General features: G+C 44.2%; 1 protein-coding gene across 1 annotated transcript in view; it reads right to left on the bottom strand.

Moving 5' to 3' along the window:
* Nucleotides 1-20,981, bottom strand: part of A2M (alpha-2-macroglobulin) — a 31,403-nt gene extending 10,422 nt beyond the window's left edge. Inside the window, exons 1-21 of the mRNA XM_039561539.1 lie at nt 20,766-20,981; nt 18,877-19,060; nt 17,688-17,847; nt 16,755-16,807; nt 16,248-16,268; nt 15,729-15,897; nt 14,506-14,590; nt 13,634-13,757; nt 12,070-12,184; nt 11,721-11,830; nt 10,718-10,876; nt 9,089-9,316; nt 8,692-8,755; nt 8,068-8,210; nt 6,485-6,634; nt 5,645-5,815; nt 4,866-5,016; nt 2,534-2,642; nt 1,993-2,221; nt 1,579-1,705; nt 828-949 (exon numbers count right to left, since the gene is read on the bottom strand). Of these exons, the coding sequence (XP_039417473.1) occupies nt 828-949; nt 1,579-1,705; nt 1,993-2,221; nt 2,534-2,642; nt 4,866-5,016; nt 5,645-5,815; nt 6,485-6,634; nt 8,068-8,210; nt 8,692-8,755; nt 9,089-9,316; nt 10,718-10,876; nt 11,721-11,830; nt 12,070-12,184; nt 13,634-13,757; nt 14,506-14,590; nt 15,729-15,897; nt 16,248-16,268; nt 16,755-16,807; nt 17,688-17,847; nt 18,877-19,060; nt 20,766-20,851 (2,760 nt within the window). The 5' untranslated portion in view covers nt 20,852-20,981. The remainder of the gene's footprint in view (nt 1-827; nt 950-1,578; nt 1,706-1,992; nt 2,222-2,533; nt 2,643-4,865; nt 5,017-5,644; nt 5,816-6,484; nt 6,635-8,067; nt 8,211-8,691; nt 8,756-9,088; nt 9,317-10,717; nt 10,877-11,720; nt 11,831-12,069; nt 12,185-13,633; nt 13,758-14,505; nt 14,591-15,728; nt 15,898-16,247; nt 16,269-16,754; nt 16,808-17,687; nt 17,848-18,876; nt 19,061-20,765) is intronic.
* Between the last annotated feature and the right edge of the window lie 1,108 nt (nt 20,982-22,089).

The following is a 22,089-nucleotide window of genomic DNA, read 5'->3' as shown; positions in this document are numbered from 1 at the left end:
GACACCACTGATAGCATATGACATAGCAGGCAAACATTAGGGGGTTTTATGATACAGAGGAAAGCTCAGAACATAGAGCCTAACTGCCACATTACCACTTTCAGTATACGATAAACTAACAATTTCCTATAAAGGATACCCAATACTGCCACTTAGTATTTCCTTGTGTTCCACATCACATCAGCAACACTTCCTGCCACAGGAAATGGGTAAGCTGTAAAATTTCAGCATGTTTTCAAGTGGAGTTTTAAGGGGATTTCTCTACAGTCATCGAATTCCCATAGGCATTTGTGAGTTCCTCACCTTCATCCTGGTGCCAATCTACGTTACCAAACCACAACTGCAAAACACTCAGCTTAAGAGGCAGTTTGCTTGGCCATTCAATTAGCTGAGAGGCAGCATGTGCTGACTGGCACATTTACTGGGGATGTGTCAAAAGAAGGAGAGAAGCTGTAAAGACAGTGTATTGAAATAGCAGGTGACAGGTGGGAGCTAAAGGGAGGGATGGCTTGCAGTAGGAGTCCTGTTACAGTAGAAGACAGGGAAAGTTTATTGTACCAGGAAACACAAGGCACATTATTAAGCTGAAGTCTTTATGCAGCCCTGTCAAAGTACAATGATGTAAGACCATCATATTGCCGTGCTGCATAGTGATCCCATAAAATCATAGACCAGACCAGGTTAGAAGGGATCTCAAAAGGTCATCTGGTCCAACCTTTTACAGAAAGGAAGCTAGATGAGATTATCTAGCATCCCATCCAGTTGTATCACAGTGTAAGCTGTAGCCCGTAGGAAAGGTCAGTCCTCCCTTCACACAGCCCACGTACCTCCACCAGCAGCTGTCTGATGACTGTGTCCTTCCGCCCTTTCTCAGGGGTCTCCACAATGGCGTTCCCGCAGGGCTGCTGGTTCTGTAGGGCCTCAGTGGTCACTGAGAACTCCACCTGCCCTGGAGGAAACAGGGGTCAGTCAGTCCTGCCAGGCAGAGCCAGGCAATGGGATTCACTGCTACTTTCAGGAGTTTCAGCTTGCAGGTTCATGGATGGAGATTTCTGTCATGGCTGGGCCCTGCTTCCCACAAAAACCAAGCTCTCGATACCAGAAGTCACAAGAGCTGTGCTGTCATTGAAAAGTTATTCTCTTTTGGGGACTCTTTTCCAGAACACCACAGTACTGAGTGTGACCAGCCCCACTGCTGTTCAGCACACTGCTGTCCTGCATGCACACCACAGCTGCTACCACACCAAAAGTGAAAACCAAGTGCGAAGATCCCATGGGGAAGACATCTAATCTCTGGGAAGAATGGAGCTAACAGAACATCTCTGCTGGCCAGCAACATCTCTGGCTTCAGGAGATGCTGTCCAAGGCTTGATGGTACTGCATGTGATGCCAGACACAGAGTTGGACACTATGAACTCCTCAGTCTTTGCCTCCCAAATAACAGTCTTTGCCCCCAGATCAGACACACTCAACTGAAGTGCTTCCCAGGAAAATGTGTTGCTTTAATACCCAATACTGAATGGGGAGAACAGCTCAAAGAAACCCTTGCTGCAGTTTTCAGCACCCTGAGACCTTTACCTAGAGATTTGGGAGTCACCAGCCAAGCCACGGTTTTCCTCAAGTTCTCACAGAGACAATGAGATTCCTTCTCCTTTTCCACCAGAGTAGCCAGGAAATGAGTAGACTGAGCCAGAGTCACACTGACCTGCCAGTAGAGAGAGGTGCAAATAAGAAAGGGTGATCATGAGAGACAGGGAGCTAGGAAGCCATGGCAATTGCTGTTTCCTCAGTAGGAGAAGGGAACTGGAGCTGTGGATTCTGCATTTGGAGTATATAGGAGATATAACATAAAATGTCAGGGGCAAGGGGTCTAGGGCTGCTGAGAGACAAGGTAAGAAGGCTAGGTGAAGGCAAGGCTGCACAAGAAGGTACACAGCTACAGAGAACAATTTAAACCTCACAGCTACAGAGAACAATTTAAACCTCCCTTACCCTGATGCAGGCAGGCAGGTAGTTGAAAACGGTGGCTTTCAGCGTGAAGGACTCCCCACGCACTACAGAGTAGGGCATGGTGAGCTCCACAAAGAAGGGCTGGAAGGCTCTGAGGGACACTGTTGGGGACAGGCCAAAGCCCGCGTCTGCCGAAGTACAGAATGCATTGGCTTTCCACTCGGTGATGGTGTCAGGGATGGTTACTTCTAGATCAGCTTTTCCCTCAGAGCTGATAAAGCACAGACAGCAAGGACAGATGAGTTTTACAGCATTTTGGTGACTAGCTGTACCCCTTTTGGCCTACTGAACAGTATTTGCTGTGTCAATGATGGAGCACAGTACATTTGCTACTGTAGGACCACTCTACATCTTCTTCCAGTCCATTCTTTGGACAAACCTAACTATGGCTCAAAGTAATTTCATCTCAGAGTATTGCCAAGTGATCTCTGCAAACAATGAAGGACAAACACTTTGGGATTCATGTTTTCACCTTATAAACTGAGTTTTATTAAAAAGGAATGAACTAACCCAAAATACTCACCTTATAGGTACTAAACTCCAAATCCAGGTTTCTGGGAAATACTTTCGGACTGTCTCTGTCACCTCTTCAGGAGTGCTTAACTGCTCAGAAAATCTGTCTGCCAGAAGGCCTGAATGAGGCAAGATGAAAAAGAAATCAACTATTGATAATCCCAAACAAGACCTATATCAGCATCATGCTTCAGTCTGAGAAAAGTGTCAATCAATGTGGCAATCAGAAGCAGATGCTTGTGGCTGTAGTGAGCTATATTAGCAACAGCAGTGGAGTTTCAGGGCCAGGGCTTATTAGCAAGGAGAGCTAGCCTTCCATTATTTTCTGCTGGTCTCCAGCAGACCTCAAACTTTGGAAGGCAGCACTTTACAAGCTTAAAAATAAAGAATTTAGAGCAAAAACCTATTTAGGACCTTCTATGTAAGTGGTGCCTTTTCCTGGTCTTAAAATCAAGAGTCAAACACAGTTAGAAGGGAAAAAGGGATTTTACCTTGGTATTTATTTTAAGGATTCTTAGGTGCACACATCCAGGTTGAATGCGCCCAAATGCACACTGCAATGCACACCCACCCACAATAGATCTGGTATAACATTTTAGGTCTTACGAATTACTAATCTATCAAAGATTCCCCAATGAGAGGCTCAAATGGGCCCCCCCCCCCCCCAAGGAGCCTTCCCCTGGATGGTTCTATCTTAGTTTACAGAATGTGTTCTGGAGAGGACCTTGGGGTCTGGGGCACATGGATCCCTAACTATGAAGCTTCTAAAATATTTAGTCTCCTAGCTTGGCAAGGAAGTCTAAGAATGTAGGCAAAAAGCACTAAGAATACAGAAGTTATAAAAAGGTATAACAGCGGTTATACCTGAAAATATAAAAGAATATATAAATATATATATATTATATTAGTATATATATTATAATTATTATAATTATATATATAATTATTATAATTATTATTAATATATGAAATATAAAAGACAAAAATCATGGCATCACAAGCACTCTTTTCTCTTTCAGGTACAGCCTTGATGTGATGTTCTTCTCCATCCTAATCAGGCCAGCTAGCAATGGAACATCCCTCTGTTGAAGTGTTTTTTGTAGGGTCATTGTGACTCAGAGTGCCACCTTCCTGTCAAAGCTATGGCCTTCTCAAGAACTAGGCTGAAAATGCTCAAAATAAAAACATGCAGCCGTAATATGGGAAGTCATTTTGACTAAAACAAAGTTTTCACATACAAAAATTTTTCCAAATAAAATATTCTGTGTTTGGGATTACATTTTTTAAACATTTTGTTTTGCTTTACTTTTCAATAACTGGAAAACAAAGATGGGGTGGGTGGGACATGGTTTGCTTGGCTTTCATAAACAGAAAGAGAAATGCATCCAAGCAGAAAAAGAAGAAAATTTCTTAGTGAAATTCTAATTTTCATCATCTTTACTTTGGCTAATTAAATTTCTGCATTTGGATAACAATTGAGTAGCTAACAAGTATTCATACTAACTGTGCAACAGGCATCTCCAGAGCCTGAGAAGGACTCAGGGACAGGTGAAAGATGCTATCAGAGCTATATCACATTGTGGCAGGTGGCTAGCTTGTGTTTGTCTATTGTGGTGTTTCAGTCTTATTACTGCTGATTATTTATATCTATCTGTCAGAAGTTGAAATTGTTTTTAAACTGGACACGTACAAAAGCACAGGTTCTAGTGCCAAGGGAAAACTCTCTGAATCAGCTATCCAGCTAGAATAACTTATAATTTCTAAGATATTTTCTTTAATATGAGACTGAAGGATGACAAGGCCAATTCTGTTGCCCAAACAGTTACAGTGTAAGAGTTGAGATAGCCCTTAAAAATAGGACCATAGGATGGGTCCATTTCAGGCCGGACTTCTACCATACGTGTCTTACCCTGCCTCCCAAAGCCTACCAACTCATCACTGAAAAATTTGTCACCCACTTCATGGTTTTGACCATACATAAAGCTGGCTGAGTCAATGAGAACAGCCTGAAAATGGTATTGGAGGATCTGTAGGTGACAATCTAGGAATAGAAGTTGACTGTAAAAACCTAACGAACAGAGAATTTGTCAGCAGAATTAATATCCTCTGCTCTGCCGGTCTTTGAACATGGTCTGGTTCTGCTGATTTCTAATGTGGAGTTACCAAAGCTTGTCTGTAGACCCACACAACCCATTGAGAAGCTGAAATCTGCAAACCCATCAGCTCAGTACTACTTGCAAGGTTACAATACACAACGCCAGCTCTTGTTTAAGTTTTCACTCCAAAATACAAACAGGATGTCTGTTCGGAACAGCAGTGATAACAAAACCGAGTTCCTTTACCACTTGTCCTCATTGCATGCATGGGTCGCGGAGCCATGGTTTCGGGTGCTGCTAGGCCAGCTGCTGGACGGATGGTATGCCTGTGATTACTAGGGCTGCAAAACCAAGGCTTCCTCACGTTGGTATTTGTGAAAACCTTTAAACCCATTTCCTATGGGAGAGAAACCAAAGATGTTTTTCTATTACTGAATCCTGTTGAGGTTTACACAGCAGACCTGACATTGGCATTTTACTGCCTCAAAATGGAAAAGTTGTTATTGTGTGTGGATTGGACATTGAGATGATCCCCTGATCCTTGGGTCTGAGTGCCTGGGTGGCTCAGAGAGACAAAAGGATATATCCCATCTGTTTCTAGGACACTGGTTCCAGTCCAATTTCAGCCTAGGGGTCAGGATTAGCCAGGAAGTAGATACACAGTTTTCCCTCTGGAATGAAATGTCTGTGGCTACAATGCAGCTCAAGGACATACTGATTTATTCAAAGTAACTATAATGGCATGGGATCATTTACTTCCAATTAGAACCTCACCTCAAGTCAGCCTCAAAGCTTTTCCTGTAAGAAAACTTCGAGGCTGGTCCCTTTTCTACCAAGTGGGAAGCATATCTGGCATGACGAGTAAAGCTTATGACCCTCACTGAATGTGCCTCCAGATAGAAAGAAGTGTCAGATCATTCAGATGAACAAACCCTTCCCTTGTTAGGTTGCATGATGCCACAGAAGGCTAAAGCATTCTCAATCATTCTCCCACCCCACTCCCTAACCATGCCAGGGGGCTATACCTTTAGGATGCTGTAAGTGTCCTCTTCATTCACCCCCATTACTGGAACATAGGTGATCCCATCCCGAACTATTGGCTCCACAGTCATGCAATTCCACATGGGCTCCTCCAAGGGTGCGTTTGAAGCATAGATATAGCCATGGAGTTCCTTCACTGGAAGTAAGTCATACACCTTGGAAGAAAGAGACAGAGTATTTGGCATTTTAGTGCCCATTGTTGCGAAGCACAGCTGAGGGAGTTCAATGCAAGCACCGTAACAGTCACATCACCAGCACATACAGTCACATTGCCATGGTCCTCCCTGTGCTGGGAGCAGTAAGAGTTTGGGAATCAAAAAAGGGATCCAAATTTGGAGATACTGCCTCTTTTTTTATGCTCTGCATGTTACTCTGGTTATTATGGCTCAAATATGTAAAAAATTACATTGGCCAAACCATCTGTAACACTTTGTCCCTACTCAGGGATTGTCATTTTCAGCTTGGCAAAAGACAAATAAACTCTTTGACACTTCCAGATGCTACCACAAAAAAATTAATCCATGGATGAGGAGAATAACTGAAAAATTATCATCAAACACAAAACAGTGTTTGGCTCTGGCCAAGACAAGCAGGCCCCTTAAAAGAGCTTTCTAATTCCCATCCATAAAAATCACACAAACCCCTTAAGAATCAACTGCTGCCCAGTTCTCATCTTTTTCCCCACTGGAGGAAGATGAGAAGCAGCACAGGGGAGCATCCCTGTGTCAGCTCTGACAAGAGGGACTGTTCCCTGTCTCCACTCCAGCACCGGGCTGTGCTTGCTCTGACCAGGCTCCAACTTGTTCCACAGACCAAGAACTTACAGAGGTGGGTGACAGGTCAGCTTCTGGCTTCATGAGGAGAACACTCTTGTCCACAGCACGCACAGCACAGAGGGAGTTCGGGGAGGCTTGGAACTGCAAGTGAGCATCTGAGGAAGGCAGGCCTTCCGAAGGGGAGAAGCTTAAGTCCACCTGTAACCACAGGAAAAGCTATGTCACAGATGCCCAATTCTCACAGGACCTTTTCTTCCAGCTGAGTGCATTCAGTTCTAACTTTACAAGGTCCCCATATCCATGCACACCTCCTTCTATACTTCATCTGTGCTACTGTTCCCTTCCAGCAGTGCCAGGGTAATCACCACCAAGAGTTCTTGGCAACTTCAAGCATCACAATTGCTCATAAAACTCGTAAGGTGGTTTCAGGTTTTATGGTCACTGTGAATGTGATGAGGCAATCCCACATAGGGGCTAGATGTGATCAGTCAGTGGAGCATGTCCTTGAACCAGGAGCAGTCACTGTACTGCACCCAGAAACTGTATGTGGAGAGAAAACCAGCTTGCAAAGATCTTGCTTTGCAGATTCTTTGGTAACATGACGAGCAGCGATGCCCTGGAGAAATATTGCAGTAATCTGCTGGGTGGTAACGATTCTGAAGAGCTCACCTGTTGGCTAGGCCTTCCAGACTCCTGTGCCTTCTCCAAAACCTAACTCACAACCCTAAGTACCCCCCACCTACCTCTGCCCTGGAAGTTCTTGCTAGCAAAAGTTGTCACCACCATCTCACATGATTTTATAATAAGACAGCTGCCCTGCATAAATCTTCTCTCTCCTCAGCACTACAAATCCCCCCCGAGCATGCTGGGCTCAAAGCATCCTCAATGTGTTGCCTGACAAAGCAGTATCAGCTGCCAGTCTCCCTCATGTCCCAACCAGAACACAGCATGCCTTCTGCTGACACCTTCCACCTTTCCCAGGGTGGGATCTTGAGACAGCAAAAACAATATTCTTCAGGCAGAAAAAGGACTGTAGCAAGCTTCTTACTAGGAAAACTGTTTAGCATGGAGATAGCGCTAAGACTGTCCTATGTGGTCTGACAACAGCTTTGGATCCAACATGCTTTCAGAGAGGCAAACAGTATCAACTAATGTAAATCATTTGACACTTGGCTTGCACCCGGACCTTCAAGCACTGCACAATATGAAATCTAATAAATGAAAAAAATTCGGGTGACCAAGCTCCTACAGTGACACAGGTCTCAAGAACTCATTCAGCTTTGATTTTAGGACAAGGGACTGTCTTCAGCACAGTCCTGTCTGGTATCTTTAAGTCCTGATGGGAATTTTTCAGGTTGTTCTCTTTTTCTTAGTCAGGACCATCTGTAGGATCAGCTTTGACCAGTTGCTGAGGAGGGTTTTATCAGTGTAGCCCCTGCTAGCACATTTTTTCATTCAGTTGATCCTCTCCAGGCTAGCACAAACCAACAAGCAGTGAAGCTACCTACAACAATTGATACATTGCTTGTCCAGTGTTAGTGCATCTAAAGAAATTAGCTCAACCAGGCTAAATAAGTGAGCTTGACCACATTGCAGTCTGGTGGCTGCTCCCTCAGGAAGGGGACACTTACCTTATTGTTGAAACATAATTCTGTGTAGAACTTGGCTGAATCAGCAATCACCTCCCTGCTGGGGACCGTGGTGTAGACAAGCACTTGGGCCACTGGAGCAATATCAGCTTGTACAGACAGCTGTAGTGAGAAGACACCATTGTCTAGCAAACAAAACAATGGGAAAAATTTAAGTTGCAAAAAACTTTCTCTTGGAGCAGCCAAAATTCTAGGTTTGACTTTATGCTGAACTTTATCCTAGACATTATGAAATTTCAGGCATCCAAGTGGGATGAATTGGTGCTCACAGAGATGTGTAAGTCTCCCTGTCTGACTCAAAAGCCTGTTTTCCAGTGCATAAGTATGCTGAATTTTGCTTCAGCTTCTAAAAACAGACCATCAGATGTATCTCCAAGGAGTACTGGAGCTCCAAAAAATGTTGTGTCAGGAGAAAGATAATGGCACAGGGGATTAGAGCAAATCTGTGAAAAGCCTAGAGGCAGAGAAAATAAAGGTCAAACTCTTCCCAGATCTTAGAGGACACGCAGATGTCGATCCCTGCATTTACATGGATGCAGCATGTATGTCTGCCACAGTTGCCTAGCCCCCATAAGAGTGACAATTTGGTAGGGGAGAGGAACTCACCACTTTCCTGGTCCAAATCCAGAATGTGAGTGCCTCCTCGTTTAATGTTTCCCTTGGCCATCACCTGAATGGAAGGAGAAACTTGGTTGTGACTGAAGTTTTGCATTAGCCAAACCTTTAAGTGGGGGACCCTGCAAGGAGAGTTACTGAGCTGTATGTCTGCTGTTCACACCCAGCTCTCTGCCTCCCTGTAGCACAGTCCCAGTGCTCGCCCAGAGGGCACAGGGACATCCTGACTTTTTTTACTCCCAACTCAGACCCTCCTTTTTGTTTCTAAAGAACATATGAAGGATGACGAGAAAGTGTTTAAAGCCTGCTGCCACAAACCACAACATCTACTTCCACCCCCCCTATAACTGCCAGTGACTACCTCACTGTATGGCAGGTGCAAACTTACCAGGTAGTAAAAGGTGATTTTCTTCTGCTCTCCTACAGCCTCTGGAGTAAGGATATAATGTACTCGGATCTCTGTGGAAGAGCCACAGCTTAGTGGCTTGGACTTGGGCTCAATTTTGAGGAAGCTATTACTGGGAGAGTAAAAGCGCTTTAGCTGGAGATAACTTTCCCCATAACGTGGAACAACCCAGGAACGTTCATAGCAGAAGAGGTTTTGTTTATGAACTGCCTGGAAAAGGAGAAAATACATACATAGATCCTCAAACACAGGTGGCCAAACTGGAGACAAAAATCCATGGCCTAATATTAAAGTTTTAGTATTTTTTTGGTACTGAAGTAACAAGGAAGTCTACAAAATGCAAAAAAAAAAAAAAAACCCAACACATGAGTTTGGAAAGTGCAAGACAGGATGGTGGTATCTTTAGCAAATCATTGGGAATGATCTCACTCCCAGAGAAGCTGAAGTTTGTGTCAAACAAGCTGAATCATATCAGATTTTTGTTTACTATCAGGGTCACTTTAAGGGCCTTTTACACTAATGCCTTGCCCTCTCTAATATTCTATTTAGTCTAAACAGAAAAAAAGGCAATTTTCATTTCTTTCCGTATCATAGGCACTGAAGAAGGGATAGTGCTGTCCAGTTCAGATATTACCAGTGCCAAGATCAAGCTACAGATGCTATAGAAAAGGAGGACAATCTCCACCTAATAATTCAAAACCTTAGTTGAATAGAAGTTTAGGAGCTGAGAGAGTCCACGTCCTCCTAAAGATGAGATCAAGGGGAAGACACTTCACATTTAGAAGGGCCCTATTTCAGCATTTGATGTGCCTCACGTGCCATTTTTTCTTTATCTTTCTCATTATACTTGGGAATTCTTGCCTTTTCTTTATCCTGCAAAAATCTGAAAACTTCAAGCATCTAGTAGTAACTTCTGGAAACTTTTTAACGGTTTTAGTCTGTGACAAGGGAATTGTAGGGAGAAGAACAAATATAATTCTAGACACAAATATCCTCCCCTAGTCCAGGATGTGATATTATGTGATATGCACATTACACAACAAATTGCATTTCCCACTAACTAAAAGATGCTCAGCAGCACCTGTTTGTCCTAGACAAACAAATTCCTCAACTGGGAGAGAATTTATGTGAATGGTTCACACTCTATTTACAGCAGGAAAAAGGAAACCTTTTAAAAGGGAAAAACAAAAACAAACAAAAAAACCCCACAAAACAAAACAAACAAAAAAACCAGGAGCTGTATGTAGAAAGTTGAAATGCTAAATTAAACTCTGAAAAATGCAGATGGGAGGTAGACCCATCCTTGACTAGGTAGGGCTGGTGATTCCTTGGAGCAGAATGGACTATTAGGATCTCTTGATGTTTCTTCTAACCCCATATTGCAATTGCCAAGCAGAAATCAAATATTTACAAGATGTTTACAAAATATTTACAATTTGTGACCTGGAACCTCAGTTTGCTGTACAACTACTTCCACCAAACTGGTGTCAAGGCTCACACAAGCAACAAGGAACAATAATCTAACTGCTTTTGCATATATTGTAGAAACTTTAGAGCTTCCCTTCCAGCCCCGTGGGGTGCTTCATTACCTTCTTTGTCCTAAGGACTTACCCTAATTCCAACATTTTCAAAGGCCAACGTGGAAGTGTTTAGGGCAAACTCTGCTATGCCTTCTTCATTTGTTGTATAATTTTCTTCCTGTCTTCCTTGAAAAGAAATTCTCACAGTCTCATTGGCAATTGGAGCATTAGACCCATCCAGAAGTTTCACCTGGAGGAGGAAAACCAGCGCAGTATAGAAGGAGAGGAATGGCTGCCACCTGAACAGACTGGTAGAACACCACGATAAAGATGCTGGGTCCATGTCAGACAAGGAAGCCTCAACAGCACTTTACACACATCTGTTTCAGAGAGCTGTGGATACAAATATGGCTGCTAGCAAGAATTTTTCTCGCTTCTTTCCAGTCCCGTGAGATACTCTTCTCTCTCACAGAAGATATTTGTAGAGTTCTATAAACTATGAACACCTGCAACCTTGCAAAACTTTGCTTATGGTACAGAAGAAAAATATTTTGACAATGGATGTTTTAGGATTTTAGCCAATCATCCCATGGGGTGGCTGATCCTTTGACCAATTAGACTATGAAGAAAAAGGTCTATAAAAGAGTTGTAAAATAACTAAATCAATCAATCTTGCTGCACAATTCCTGCCTGTTGGATCTCTCTTCTCCTCCCTACCACTGCGGGATACCGTGATAGACAGCTGCAAACTTTCTGAATGCTTTTTCTTTGCCTCTTTCTTATCTCCTCTCTGGGCCAGGGGAGTTGATGGGGAGATTGACATGCACTCACACCCCTGAGGCCTCCAATTAAACACATGACTGGTAGAAGCAGAATTTTAGTGGGCAGGAGAGGCAGAAGCACAAGGGCAGAATGAGGGCTGTGCTCTCAGCTGCTGTTCCCCAGCTCGAGAGCTTTCAGAGGAAAGGAGACCCACAGGGATTAGCAGCACTGAGGTCCAGCATCCTTGCAGAGCTGGGGCATACATCTGACCAGAAGGTTCAGTAGCATCATTGATTGGCACTCATGGCATTCCATTCTCATGGTTTCCCTACCTGCCCAAAGAAGGGGACTCCTCGCTTGTAGTAGGTATCTGAAAGCGCAAACTCGATTCTGCTAATGGTGGTTGTGATCTCAGAGAAGCTTGTTCCAGTCAACTCCACTCCTGCAGAAAGAAGCATGAAGAACTAACTTGCCTCTGCCTGACCAGAATTCCTTTTACTCTAGGCCAACTCTCCTTTGCTGGACAAGCTATTTTGTTGGTGGTCCTGGACTAGAGGCAGGAAAACTCTAAGATTCCAGAATAGCAAGAGTCTGGTTTTGCCTCTCATTCCTACTGGGCAGGCCCCTCTGCTGCTCTCTCCTGGTCTCATTACATGGCTCTTTCATCCAGATGATTCATACCTGTATCCTCCTCTTTAATCTTGGCCTCTACATGGAGCTTATTCTCATATCCACTTCTCTTGAGCTGGAATAATTTGGTCTTTACCACTTTAGATATGCAGCCATAGATGTCTGTCTGTTGGAGGAAAACAAACAAGACCATTATATTCTCATTTATACAATGCTTATTCAATGAATCCATCACTGTGTGTTGTTCTGAACTGAAAGAGAAGACCATAACCTCACAGATAGTCTACCTCTGTTGATGTTATCAAAACTGGAAAAAGACATAAATAACTTAGCAAAAAGCATACTGAGGTACTTACAGCAACATTAGAGTGAAAAGCTTGCAAACTAGATGATTTTTGTGTATGCTTGTGAAGTTTGAAGCTGCCAACACTTGGTACAAGTGCACAGGGAATTAGTCAATGTATGCCACATAAGAAATGTTTGTCAGGCATCAGGCATGTTAGAAAATAAAACTGCTTACTTAAAATGCGTAAGCCATATGAGTGATACACAAACCAAAGCCTGTGTATTTGTAGAAAGGAGATGACAGCTGGAAAAGTATTTCCAAAGCTTGCCATCTCTCTTCAGCAAATTCATGTACAATGCAAGTCTCCACAGAAGAGATGCCTGGAACAGAGGTTAGCACTACAGTGTTTCTATTTTCTTTTGACATGGATAACAACAGCAATGTCAGAAGCAGCTGTGGACATCAAGCTATAGCAGAGCCCAGGGACCATGAGAACATCTTCTGTTTGCTTTCTTCTCCTGGCATATTTCCACAATTGCTATTACTCCAACTTCTCTCAATTAAGCCAGTACTGTTGCACCTCTTTGTGCTCCAAACACCTTTCAGTTTTGCTCTTGCCAGTCTAAAAGGTGAAAAAAGTGATTTTTTTTCTGTATGTCTTAATCACTGCTGCTAAACACGTATTTCTTTCCTTCTTGCCCAAAATGTTTCAGCCTTTCCCCTGGTTTCTGTTCCTTTCCTTTCTCTAACACGAGCTTCTGACCCCATACACTGTCTCCAGTGTAAGCCAAGTCCAACTCTGTTGTCATTGCTCATAGCTTTTCTATCTCACTTTGCTCTTATACTCTCTACACTCCAACTGAACTTTCTGCTATTTCTTTCATCTCTTCATTCTCCATCAGATTCTGGCTTCTACACACACTGCTCTTACTGCACAGACCTTCCTATTTTTACCTTTCACATTTCATCTTGCACCCAATCTTCTCCCATTCTTCAGCCCTCCTTAAAATACATGGATTTTCACAGAATTGTAGAATCACATAATGGTTTAGGTTGGAATGGGCCTTAAAGGCCATGTAAGTTCCAATTCCCCTGCCACAGGAAGGGCTACCTCCCAACAGACTAGGTTGCTCAAAGCCCTATCCAGCCTGGCCTTGAACACTTCCAGGGAGGGGGCATCTACAACTTCCCTGGGCAACCTGTGCCAGTGCCTCACCACGCTTTTACACTATGTTTGTACATACTCAGAGCAAGCCTGTGCCTACAAGGCATCCTCAATAAACCACACTTTCTCCTATCACTCTACCCACCAGAGTAATCATGACTGACCTGTCCAGAGAACTCCTCACACACTGCTTTACCCTCTTCACCATAGCAGGACACGGCTGCCCGTTCGTACTTCCGGCAGACACGGAAGCTCACGAGGCCAGGAACAGGCTTCCCAAATGTGTATCTACCAGCAGGCAGGATTGAAAGGAAAACAGAGACATTACGAATGAAAGAGGGATGTAGAAAAATTACAGGCTCATCCCAATGAAGCCAGGATTCTTTTCTAGAGCTGCCTCCAGGATACACAGGGTCATCACAGGAAATAAAAAGCAGAAAGGAATCTGGTACCATACGCTAATAATGATTTTGTTGAGTCCCCCTCATCCTGGAGAACATGTTACAAGCATCTACCCCACCACCCAGTTCTGATGGGACTGGTTTGTGTATGTATGAGCACCAGGTCTTTACTCTCACTCTTCAACCCAAGCCATGGCTCTCCCTACAGGGTGTATGGAACATTGCAAGGCAGAATTCAGTGAAGTGGCCCAAAGGAAAGAGGGCAGCTGCATCCCTTAGAGTTTCTTCTCCACAACAACAAGCAGAAGACACAGTTAAAATATCATTCCTGGATAAATTGAACTAAAGACCTCTTCCCTAGCACTGTAGCTGGTGTGAAATCCTCAATGACTCAAAAAATATGCAAGAAACAATCTCCCAAAAAACCAGATCAAAAATATGTTTCCATATGTTACATACAAAGTGCATCAAACAGTAACTTTTGTCTAATAGTAGATATGGTCTGTTTGGTCTTGGGACCCCAAAAGGATTGAGAAATATAATAAAGTCTCATCTCTCAGTCTCCCAACTGAACTTTGAGCAGCAACTGAAGAAAAACACTGAAACCAAGCAGAACTTGAAAGAATGTCACTCACAGTCCACAAACAGTCACCTTCAGCTCCTCATCAAGAATGCTGATCACCTTGGGCATTTTCACTGTCACTTCGAATTTTGGCAGCACTGCAGCAGAACCAAAGGAAAACACAGATTATCTATAAACCTTTTATATCTAAATGGTCAGATTTTAGAGGCTTCTGTCACCTGCACATCCCACTGAAGTCACTGAAAACCCCTCAGCCAAGCAGTGTGCCAGGTAAGAGGGCAAGATTATTACACCAGCTACTGAGGTAGCTGTGTAGTAGTTATCAGTCCCACAGCAGTAGGATACAGTACAATAGAGAGATAAATCAATAGAAGTTTCCCACAAATATACAGAGCTGGGCCTGCAGCCTGGTCTCTGCATTTCCAAAGCATGTAGATCTTATTGATGTTCAAAACAGGAGGATACCCTGGCTTCTCCAGTGACACAGCACAGGGTGACATCCCATCCAAACCCAGCTGCAGGAGGGGAAGTGATGGTGACTGTTTTGGGACAACTAGGAGGGATTCAGGGCACAGGACAGAGCACAGTCTTGCAACTGGAAGAGGTCAAAGGAGTTCAAGACTCATCTTCCAGGACACCTCTCTGCTGCAGGAGCCAGATCATGTCAGACCATGTAAGAAGGGCTGCAGCTGGCTTGCTGGGGTGGGAAGCTATCCTGGTTGTGATCATGTGCAGGTATGTACTGGGATACCAACCTTCTAGCCAAGGAGATAGAACTGGCATAGAGGTGAGAGCACCAAAGGGAGGTTAAGGCACTAAGGCATCACACAAGCTATGGGCTTAGCTTATGGGGGAGAAAAGGCAAGATCTTAATTTACAGCCTAGACAGCCTCAGCCTAGACCCAGACTTATGGCATGACAATTGACAGGTATGTAGCCAAATGGAGATGAGGCTGTGGCCTAAAAGCACCTCTGAAAGGAGGTAAGGCTTGTGGCTGTCAGCACAGATTGATCCAAGCACTTTGCTCCTCCTTGCTGAGGTGGGCGTTCAGAACAGCTGCACTGCATGGTCTGGTGCTTAGGGAGGATTGGAGATAGGTCGCTCAAGTCTTTCAGTCTTCTCATCCTAAAGATATGATTCTTGGGAGGGAAAGGACACAGAAACAATTTTCCAGCCATGCTGGACATCCCGGTCAGATCTGCAATGCTGTTCAATTAAGATTTCATGCCCCATGGGACTAGCTATTATGAACTTGAAACTGCAGTGACAGTTACCATACTCCTCCACGGAGAAAGAATGCTGAATTGTCTTCCCAGAGGCCTTCTGTGCCACCACTCTGTAGGTCCCTTGGATAGGTTCAGAGGTGAGGTTGAAGAACAGCTGTATAAATCCCATCTCTAACTCTACGTTTTTCCACTGGTACAGACGATTTTTCTTTGGGTCCTACAGATAATGGGATCACAAGGAGATTGTGAGAACCCTGGGAGTCTGCAATGAGGTCTAGCAAAAGCAGTGAGGGAAGGACCAGCCCCTGTGTTTCAGGAGGCTGCAGGCCAGGAGTAAAGGGCACTAGCAGTGTTTTGGGGGGGAGTCCACAGCAAGGTGACAGAGGAGCTGTAGCCTGGGCCCAGGTACATGGTAGTCACCATATGAGTTAAAATTCTGTATAGTTGAATTAATGTAATGGACTGGCTTAATACAAAAAATAAACAAGAATCATCTTGAGGCAACTGTTTATTCTGCACAGGCTGAGGTGCAACAGATGTGAATGTGAATTAAATGTTTGTACATACCTCAATATACACCAATGGAATCTAGAAAAAGAAGAAAGGAAGCAGCATGTTTAGACAGAGTGCAAGCAACACAGTCAAATGACAAGGGTTATGATCACATTTCAGGGTAAAAGCTAATCATCCAATGGGGTAAGGAAAAAGGTTCCCGGTATGGAGAGGAGGGGGCCAATCCTTTGTCTGAGGCACAAAAGACAACCGAAATTACTATTTACTAACTCTGGATATCTGCAGTACTGGTAAGAATGGGTGTACACTGTGGGAATGGCAGATTGATCAGTGTTTACACCAGCACTGCCCATTTGCAGTTTGTCAAACCTTTCCAAGAATGCAGAAGGCAGCCTTGTGCAGAATTTGACAACAGATCCTGTTAAAAAGATCTGGGGTGACCCAGAATTTTCACAGTTATCTCAGTGTACTGAGAGCTCTCCCCAGCAGAGACTATCTTTCCTCCCTTTCCCCACATTTGACTTAAGGCCAAATAAGTAGAAAAACAAGTATCATGTTTACCATTTCGTTCACAGGTCGGAACTCTTCATCCAGAGAAACAATTCTGAACAGGACTGGTGGAGAAAGACAGTGAGGTTCCACAGTGCAATCAGCAACCAGAAAAATCAGTTGCAAAAACAAATGGTATAACAGACAACAGGCCTGTTCCCTTCCAAGGAAATTCCATTTACTAGAATGCTAGGTCATGCTAGAAGGTTACCCGTCTACTATGGGTACATGAATAAGAGGATGTTAAGAGCAAATCCATGGCAGTGGGAACATCTTACTGATCATGGGCATCAGAATCTCATTAATTGGGACCAAAGTTAAATTTAAGTTGCCTTTGTCTGCTTTGCAATGAGGCATTTTTATGCCAGAATTCACATGGGTCTTCTAATTTTGTTATAACTAGACTAACTTCCTAGGAAGGGTGAATGCAAACAAATTACTTCAGCACTTGGCTGCAAGTTTTTGTTGGCTCTGGATGGAGAGAAAATTCAGTACCTCTTTTAGGACATTTGTTTTTACCCAGGCCAAATTGAGGAGATCAGTGGCCCAGAAGAAATAAATAGCTTACATAATTCTTTCTGTCTTCATTGAGCAAAATCAGCTGCTGCTTTGAAAGCTATTTCATGATTTAGTCTGAGTTTTGGCCCTGTTCTCTATAGGATAAATATCCAGTCTTTCTCTGATTTTAATGCAGACCCCCTAACTGCATGGACCACAGCAACAGAGCCCACAGTGAGAGAGGGAGAGTGTGCAGGTGCCCCAGATACATGCATGCACCTTAAGACTCCCCAAATTTTCCCTAGATGGAGCAATAAAACATAAGCCTTAGCCATGAGGTTGCAGTTCTGATCCCCACTGAAAGCAACTGACGTCTGGCCAGCATGATCCAGCAGTTTTAGTACAAATGTTTGTTTCAAATGCAAATCTCCACCCCTTTCCTGGTACCTGTCTGTCCGGGCTTGTAGACGGGTTTGTCTGTCTGGATGAAGACCAAGCTCTCAGAGTTCTGGACCAGCACTAATTTGCGGCTGCTGAACTGCAGCGTGGCCCCCTTCACCGTCACACTGAGAAACGTGGCTGGTAACGGGAGCCTTGATTTTGGAAGCTGGAGAGTAAGAAGAAAACTATGTAACAGACCACCTCTAAAGGCTTCCCAAACTGAACTAGCCTTCATGAAATAAGAGATCTAATAGAATCCTGATGGACCCAACACAGAGGTGAGAGGAACTATAATGAGGAACAAGAGACTGATCTGTATTTGTCCCATATTCCTACCCATTCCTCCTGCCGTGCAGTAATTGTGCAAGTATTGAGCAGCAAAGGAACTCCCAGCTCAACCACCCAATTTTTAAAAATTCTTACTACCCTGACCAAACCTTTCCATCCTTTTCCTTTCGGCATTCACAAAGGCAATGGAATAGTCTGTCTTCTCTTTCAGATAATGTCCCTAGTCTTTGCAGAACATTTCCTTTTCCAAATCAAACATGTCAGACATCTATACCTCTCTCTCACAAGTGACAAAGTCAGTCTTCAGCCTACATCTGACAAACCAAGACAAAAATGCCAACCTTTTTGGTGTCCTGAAGACCAGTTCTTCAGCCTTCAGGCCAAAGACATAATCTAGGCTCTGAGCTACACGATCAGCTTTCCTAGTTGCCAGCAGTTTGTTATAGTCCCTGGGGCTATTAATTACATTAGATTATCAAATTCCTGCTTTGATGTTTTTTTCAGATACAGGCAATCACAGCTCTACGTTCTTATATTAATTCAGTATACGCCAGGGGAAAAGTATCTGAGGTCCAAAAGCTCTACCACAATTTGAAGGCACTCAAGTGACAAACTGTGGATATTAAAGGATGATGTGGAAAACCTTTTCACCAAACAGCCATCAGGAAACAGCCACTTTCTTCTCCTGCCCTAGAAAGAGGGTGGTTTTCTAGGATTCAGCATCTTACAGTCATTTAGCATAGTAAAGAGATCTCAGCAGTAAGAGGGTGTTGAGGATGGACATGAACATACCTTTAGCCAAGAGGTAAGTGAACATCTACATAGTGTTACTCTGGTCATTACTTCTCAGTGTCTTTATATTTTATCCCTGGCACAAAGGATCATCCCACAAGGATGAGATACTCACAGAGAAAGGGATGCAGGTGAACATGTCTTTCTCTGACACCACATCATCAATCAAGCTCCTGTTCTCCCCTAGATGTTCTAGTGTGGCACTCAGAGTCACAGACTCGTTCAGGTGGGTCAGCTGAATGCAGACTTTCTCATGAGAATCTGAGTGTATCAGAAAGGGCACCAGCACCATGTACTGCCTAGGAACAAGGGAGAAGGATAGGTCAGAGGAGGAGGAACAGGACCTGTGTCTAAAGAACAAATAAACCAATCTGATGACTACAGCCTTTGCCGCACAGGGAGAAGGGTGCATTTTCTAAGAGCATAACAAGATTTCCAGCACGTCTGTAGCAGCAGGAGAAAGCAGAGAGGTTGGTCTCAAATGTAAAATACCAGAGGAAATCTTCCACACAAACATCTGGAAAGGATATGTTTTTCTAGGTTCTGGCACAACAGCAGCACTTCTTCCCGAGATCCTCAATAGAGGCAGGGGGGAACTCAATTGTCACCTTTGCTAGACACTGTTAATAGCATTCAGGAGCCACACAAATGCCAGTGCCCAGTGAATAAATTCCATTGACTACACACTGCAAAGCGTCTGTAGCACTACTCTTGTTCCTCGCAGTTCCTCCAAAACTGCCACAGCGTGGTGCCAGATCTTAAGCAAAAACACAAACAAGTTTCAGGTTTTCAGGGAAGCCAGCCTCTCTGTCTCAGCTCAACAGGGGATACCTGCTCAGCCCTACGAAGCCTCCTTCCTTCCCAGCGTGGCAACTTGCCGGTGGTGTCCTGGCGCCCAGCACTGCATCTGGGAATCAAGCCCAATCTATCTAATGCTAACCGTGCTTCCATTTCGGTGGATGCAGACTGGCCTCCAGTGGGCATAGCCAGAGCAGAGAGCGGATGGGAGAAGAGCCCTCAACACCTCAGCAGTAAGGCACCTCAGCAGTAGCAGAGGTTTTGGCACCTTTTTGTCCATCAGTTGGTCTGCAGGGAGCAAGCTCTGGCCCCTCAGATCCCAGTCTGTTTCCCCTGCGTTTGATGAAAGCACTGCAGCACAGCCTTGCTCAGAAATTCCTCTGCACCCCTTGCAGCTCTGCAATGGGTGAAGTGCCCTGTGCTTTGCGGGGGAGGAAGAGACATTGCCAAAAAGCCAAAGGAGAAAGTCTTTGAGATGTCAGGACCCTCCATGCACTGCTTCTACCACACGTGTACACACATACACACAACACAAATGCCCTTCACATACAAAAAAGGCTGAAGAAGAGGGGCAGGACAATATACCCTCACAGACCTTCACAGTCACAGTCTTACAGTGTCACATTATCCTGGGTGAGAAGAGAATTTTCATTCTATTGGCTGAACTGAAAAATGTGAGTTAAAAATTAAAGCCATTTCAGAGCATGCCAGATGAGCTAATTGTTCTTTTTCTTCTCATTATCGTCTAAAATAGCCACTCCCAAATCCTGGGCATTTCAACCTGCAAGTAGGACAGTCAACACAAAATTAAACCTTTCATTGTCCTTTCAAAACAGTTTTTCTCTTAAGAAGAATTAATTGCACAAACATTTACGAAAAGTTGTCTTTCAAAAGAACTAATTTTGTGCATAAAATTTTGTTGAAATCCTGTCAATTCTCTGAAACAGCAAAAGGTATTCTCATAGACCTTTCCCTCTTCTTTTCCTTTTTTTCTTCCCCTGAAGTTTTACTGATATCTCAGTTTCATAGCTTGTTTTAGGTCTCTCTCAAGCATTAGAGTTCCTGTTTGTAGAAGGCACTTCACCCAGCCCTGGTGTCTTTGTTCCTGGATAAAAGAAAATAGATAGAAGACAAGGGACAAAGGAACAGACACAGGAATACAGCCGAAGTCTCCTGCCTGGCCAGATAGCCCCCAGCATAGCTTACGGCTCTGTGATGGCTGAGGTGTCTCCCGGAAGGAAGAAGAGGAGGAGGAAGATGCTTGATTTGATAAGCAGCCCGTTCTTCCCCATGGCACACAGCAGGACGTGGTGAGTCAAGCAGCCACTCAGTGTGGTCCAGTGCTGCTTTTACTCCCCCTCTGCTCTCCCAGTCAACCCCTTTATACTCTCCTCTGCAAACAGCCCAGGGGCTGGAGGAGATAAGGGCTGGGGGCCAGGGCCCATCCGGAAACAGGGAGAGGCGGTAAGGAGGAGCTGGAACTAGCAGCTCCAAGTCCGGGCAGAGGGCCAGTGCTGGGGGAGAGAGGGAGGGGTGGGTTCCTGGCAGGCCGGAGCTGTGTCTCTTTTGGGGCAGGACAGAAGCAATGGAAGAGGAAAGATTGTGGCTAAGGAAGGAAGGGCTAACAGCAGAGCATGAGGGGAAAGCCTCCATTTCTGGCGGGGCTCTCTGTATGGAGCTGGACACAGCACTGGTCATGGAAGTTGCTGGAGGAGCAGGAGCTGTTTGATTTCCTTCAAAGTGGGAGCAGGAGATCGAGCTAGGATTTGGGAAACAAGCGTGGGTGTGTCTAATTCCCATTAACAGGTTTCGGGAACAGGGAATGAAAACTGATAAAACCTTCCCTCTCCACCCACGCTGTTCCCTTTCGCTCTCCAGTTCCTGGTCCCATCAAAGTTAATCCCAGGAAAAGAGGCCAGAAAGTGCCTGGACAATCAAGTCATCTAAAATAATCTGGCCTTCACCCTGACAGAAACAGGGACACTGACATGATGGGAAGCTGCCAAAAGTTCAACCCATTAACAGGACGTAACACATTAACCAGCTGCCCAGAGCAGCAGCTCCCCTCACCCAGCAGAACATATGTGGCCTGGCTCTTACTTTCCTTCTACTGGTTCTTGTTCCCGTTGTTCTTGTTCAAGTTATTGGTATATCTTAGATCAAATTATTGCTGCTTGATGGAGTCATCCTCGCTTAATTAAGTGAAAATTCATGCAATGCACTGTGATGGGCAATGTTATACCACAAAGGGAAATGGGGTTTTTAGAACACTTGGTCTGCAGCAGGAGGATCAATAGCTCTGGTAATTATTACCCTTGCAAGTGGCAGTAGAATATCTTACTTATAGCTCTAATGCAAACTCCAAAGCATGGAGATCTATGTTAGAGGATGTAAATCATAGTCTTCAGATTAAAAAGTGTGCAGGATAACATGATTTTCTGTCTGTCCTACCCTTCTCCTACTATAATCATCAAAACTTTGGTAAGCTCAGGAACTCCAGAGTTAAGATATCCAAGTGCAGTGCAATAAT

This window comes from Corvus cornix, chromosome 1 (assembly GCF_000738735.6).
Source record: "Corvus cornix cornix isolate S_Up_H32 chromosome 1, ASM73873v5, whole genome shotgun sequence".
Classification (NCBI taxonomy): domain Eukaryota; kingdom Metazoa; phylum Chordata; class Aves; order Passeriformes; family Corvidae; genus Corvus; species Corvus cornix.
Note: the sequence above shows the minus strand (reverse complement) of the source record. Positions and strands in the feature narration are given on the sequence as shown.